Source organism: Bactrocera latifrons, unplaced genomic scaffold (genome assembly GCF_001853355.1).
Source record: "Bactrocera latifrons isolate USDA-ARS-PBARC rearing strain unplaced genomic scaffold, ASM185335v1 scaffold_533, whole genome shotgun sequence".
NCBI lineage: Eukaryota > Metazoa > Arthropoda > Insecta > Diptera > Tephritidae > Bactrocera > Bactrocera latifrons.
Window position 1 is genome coordinate 152,262 of NW_017537194.1, and position 5,349 is coordinate 157,610.

A 5,349-nucleotide genomic window follows, 5' to 3' on the forward strand; every position below is an offset into this window, starting at 1 on the left:
AGAGACTTTTCTCACTTGCGTGAACTTCTACGCATGACTCCATCCTAACTAAACATGACTCCATCTTCCACACCGGTGTTTAGACTATATGTTACAAATCATCCCGATGGAAAAGCGCATGGTGGCAAGGTAGTGTTGATTAGAAATCATTTAAACCACTATGCGCCAGAATTCTCATGCTACACCACAGTTACCAGCTACAACAATATCACTAAAAAATCGGGGTTGTGACTTAAACCTTTCGGCTAGATACTGTCCACCTCATTTAAAAATTACAGAAATCGAATTTAAAGACCTTTTGGAACACTAGATCAAAGATTGCTAGCAGGTGGAGATTAAAACGCAAAACACACGTACTGGGGCTCACGTCTTATTAACTCGAAAGGACGACAGCTGTAGCAAACTGTTATTAACAGGCACAATAACCTTGAAATAATATCTCTTGGTAAGCCGCTATATTGGCCTAGTGATCGTAAGATAATACCAGAATGAATTAATTTTTGCTGTAATCAAAAGTATAGATAAAACGCACATCTCAGCTGACACATGTACTGATGAATCTTCTGATCACTCTCCTGTAATAATAAAATTAGGTGAACAACCCATTTTCGTTAATCCAAAAGTGGGTCTAACTGCTTATAAAACGAATTAGAATATAAAAAACTACGTCAGTAGCCACATCATTAATGAGGACAAAATAAATGCAGAAAGAGATATTGACGAAAGCATAAGAGAAGTCAATGATATAATAACCATCGCAGCTGTCTTAGCAACACCAAACAAAAACTATTATCTCCTTGGTTTCAGAAAAATCTCTAATAGAGAAGCAGAAATGCTTGTAAGTGAAAAAAGGCGTAAAAGACGTGAATGGCAGATAAATCGTTCCACTCAGCTTCACTTAAAATATGCAATGCGAACGCAGATTATGGCAACACTTCCCCCGGAACGCTGCAATTTCGCTCTACCTTTCACTACAACAGGTGTTGATTTTGCTGGGCCTTTCCAGGTAAAGGCGTTTATGTTAAGGTCTCCCACTCTCATGAAAGGCTATGTGGCTGTCTTTGTATGTTTCACGACAAAGGCAATACACCTTGAGCTATGTAGTAACCTGACGACGGAGGCTTTTCTCGCGGCATTTGCTCGCTTCGTCGCTCGACGTGGCTACCCATCTAAAGTCATGAGTGATAATGGCAAAANGACGTGGCTACCCATCTAAAGTCATGAGTGATAATGGCAAAATTTTCATTGGAGCTCAACGAGAAAACAGAAAGAAATTTGTGGATTTCTTAAAACAAGTGTCACCCGACATCGTACAAAAATACGCCCCTCAAGGTATCAATTGACAATTTATACCCCCAAGCGCTCCTCATATGGGCGGTTTATGGGAATCAGCTGTAAAAAGCTTCAAATCCCATTTCAAGTGGGTAGCTGGAAATTATGAGTTCAATTACGAAGAGTTCACGACGTTATTAAATCGAATGGAAGCCGTTCTCAACTCACGGCCACTCACGGTACTCTCGCAAGACNTTCAATTACGAAGAGTTCACGACGTTATTAAATCGAATGGAAGCCGTTCTCAACTCACGGCCACTCACGGTACTCTCGCAAGACCCCTCAGATTTCACTGCCTTAACTCCAGGGCATTTTCTAAAAGGAGCACCCATCCTGGCCATTCCTGAGTCAGGCGTGGAGTCGCTATTCCTATTAAATCAATGGGAACGAACTAAAATTCTCCATTGTGATTTCAGCCGCCAACGGAAGGACGAATACATAAAGAATCTCCACAAAAGATACCGCTGGAAGACTGCTGAGCAAGCACCTAAATTTGGAGACTGTGTCCTCATTCATGATGATAGTTAACCACACCGCTCGTGAAGCTGTGCTTTCTACCAATCACCGACGACCGCGACTCCGAAAACCGAAAAAACCAAACCGCGATATAATAAAAGCACTAAATTGAACACTAAAACCAAAAATAAATCCGTAACAACCGTTCGAATTAACACGCCCTATCAAAGAATCAAGAATATTTACAAATAATTGTCGATCAATATGACGACACAATCATGCCACATATAGTGGCACGATTGCCCATATCAATTTATATCACAGACATATATAATTAACAATCTTCTCTACACAGATCACCATGGATGTAGATACACCAGTCGCAACCCCGCTCGCGCTACCAATGCACCAAGCACCGGGCCTACACCAGCGCCACGAACTGTGGTTGCATCAACGCTGGCAACTGCACCGGCAACAACGGCGACACCTGTACCGGCAACCGCGCCTGCACCCTCACCTCGTGGTGGCATCCGACTACTATCGACCACATCGAGGACTTCGGAGACCCGTCGGATAAGGTGCCCCATCTGTCGACGCCCTCATCGTCTTCATCATTGTCGAGTTTTTAGGGCGATGCGGCCTTTGCAACGGCAGCAAGTTTCGCAGGCCCACGGGCATTGCCTTAACTGCCTGTCGCACACTCATGCTACTACAGAGAGTGAGTGACGGGAGCTGTGCCAAATGTGTCACCGGCCGCATCATGCGCTGCTACATCGTAGCTCGTTACGCGAAGCGCACCAGCCACCCAACCATCGCGGCCGCGTCTCCCGGCTTCACCCGCCGATAGTGTCATACACCAGCGGAGTATAACCTCGTTGCGTCGTCGACAGACTGGACCACCCCCTCGTCTATCCACGGGTCTCAGCAGCGTTGTGGCAACGTTGCAACAGCTGCTGCGCCTTTTAGGCTAAACAATCGTTTAGGGGGGCCGGGAGGGCTAAATGATCACCTGACCCCCCTCTTAATATAATACTCCTACATCCCACACATAGACACCATACTCAACACGACTACACCATCCATATCATCCACACATCATACTCCAAACATCTACACCATATTCATCATCCACACCACACACGAGGACACCAAACACAATCAACAAAAGGGACTGGCGGACGGTGCCCAACTCGCTTTTTCATTCGATCCGTGCGAATATACATTTCGCCAGTCAGCTATAAGTTTTTTGCCGCTTCTTAACTAAATGCAACGGTGTTTTTTTTATATAAAATTTTTCTAGCATTCGCTGTAGACGACTGAGTTGTCAACCATTACAACAAATCGTAGCTGATAGGCCTCCAAGTCGCGTCACTTCAACCAGATGTTCGTTACATAGTGCAGCAGATTACGCTGGCCCTTACGCCGTGAAGTTACGCATGAAAGAGGTGCAAAATCTACAAAGGCATACATATGCTCATTTACATGCATGAGTACTGATGCAATGTATCTCGAACTTGCTGGAGACCTTTCGTCAATTGCACTGTCAGCAATCTGGCAACGGCACTTTTGCTGAAAAGGAATTACGATTAGCCTATGAACGCTGCATTCGCGATGAAAGCGTGTCATCATACTTCGTAAACGCCCAAATATTTTGGCATTTCAATCCTCCAAACGCCCCTTACATGGGTGGCTTCTGGGAAGCTGGTATAAAACGTATCAAATATCATCTTAAACGGGCCTTAGATACTTCGCTTCTAACTTATGAAGAATTTGCAAGAGTACTGACTGAAGTTGAGGCATATGTAAACTCGCGTCCTATTTGCTTTATTCCTACAAATGTAAATGATTTCGAAGTCCTCACTACTGGACACTTCATGATTGGCGAACCGATAAAGGGGCTTCCCGACCCTGACGTTGAGGTGTTCAAGGGAATTATATTTCAACGTTGGCAAGTCATTGTGTCAATTAGACAACACTTCTGGAATCGATGGCGAGACGAGTATCTTGTAAGTCTTCAACGTCGTTCGAAATGGATACGTTCAACGCCGAATTTGCAGAAAGATGATATCGTTATCATTACATGAAGGCTCCCTTCAGGCATAGTTCTTTGAAGCTTAAGGTCTTACTTCTTTTAATAGCCTTTTTGAGCTCATTTCGCTTTCTTTTAAAATATTCTCGCAGTCTTGTGTGTTCTAGCGTACCGAAGCTTTTTTGGAAGCGGCGTATCGCTTTGTGACACTCGCTTCTTAGTGCGCTAATCTCCTCGATCCACCAGTAAGCGGATCTTCGGGATGTGTTTTGCCCTTTTTTTACACATGGCCGCGACGCAAGCCCTACTTACATGATTTACTAGCATTTCAGCTTGTCGGTCTAAGTCGGTCGAGCTACCTATTTTTCCACCCAGCATGAGGTCGAAGATGTTCTCATCTAGCCTTTCCACCTTCCATCCTTTTTTCTGTATCTTGTTTACACCGCCTTGTGATCGCTATGTATGTAGAAGTCGCACACTTTCCAACATGCAGATCGAGCCAGTGAGTTGAGGGCGAACGTAACATCTATAATAGATCCGCGGCCATTCTTCTCGAAGGTATTTCTACCTCCCGTATTAAGCAACACAGCTTCAAGTAATTCGAAAGTTTTCAGCAGAGCATTACCCCGTCCATTTGTCTTGCTACTACCCAATTCGATTGCCCACGCGTTAAAGTCGCCTGCTATCACATTTGGTGTAGTATTAAGGGCGTCCTGGACTAATTCATCGAGGATCTGTTCATAAACACCTTGTAGTATACTCGGAGGGAGGTAGCAACTGTAGAAATAGACTCCGCCTATTTTCTCTCGCGTATAGTATGATTTCCCTAAGAGCGGCTTCTCTTGGAAGGAGTTTTCCCCGCAAGCCCATATTTCAGCTTTGCTTTCTTTGTCGGAAGTCCAAGTACCAGCACTTATGTTTTTATACTGTCCACAGACGATCGCCAAATCTATCTTCTTTTCGTATATTGTCCGTTTCAGGAGCTCTTGGACCGCTTCGCAATGATTTAGGTTGATTTGCACAACTCTCATTTCGTCTTTTTACATGCCGCACAGGACGGTTTTTTGTCGCATTCCTTTGCGAAGTAGCCCGTTTCACCACATTTTGCGCAACACTTGCTTTTGTCATCCTCGCTGGTACATGCCCTCGCAAGATGCCCATATTCCAGGCATCTGAAACACTTCTTAAGGTTCGGTTTCTCCCTTATTCTGTATATAACCCATCCAATCCTGATTTTACGTGCATGAATTAATTTTCTTGCGTCCGATACCGGAATGCTGATCACCGCCGTCTGCGTACCCGCGTATGCCTGTATCATACTTTTAATTGAGCTTTCCCTAAAAGAGCTTAGCTCATTAATTTGTGTTCGCGGATCTCTACAGATACCTCATGGGTTAAGGCTGTTATCTGTGCCTGGTCACCTAACATCTCACATATCTCCCTTTCATATTGGCTAGATGAGTTAGCTCTCCCCTCTATACATCCGACACTGAACAACCACACGACAACACACCACACTAACGCGATCCACA

General features: G+C 44.5%; 1 protein-coding gene across 1 annotated transcript; it reads left to right on the forward strand.

Moving 5' to 3' along the window:
- The first annotated feature begins 3,284 nt into the window (after positions 1–3,284).
- Positions 3,285–3,872, forward strand: LOC108974165. Its single transcript, XM_018941856.1, has one exon. The coding sequence runs from the start codon at positions 3,285–3,287 to the stop codon at positions 3,870–3,872; it is 588 nt and encodes a 195-aa protein (XP_018797401.1).
- Positions 3,873–5,349: the final 1,477 nt, after the last annotated feature.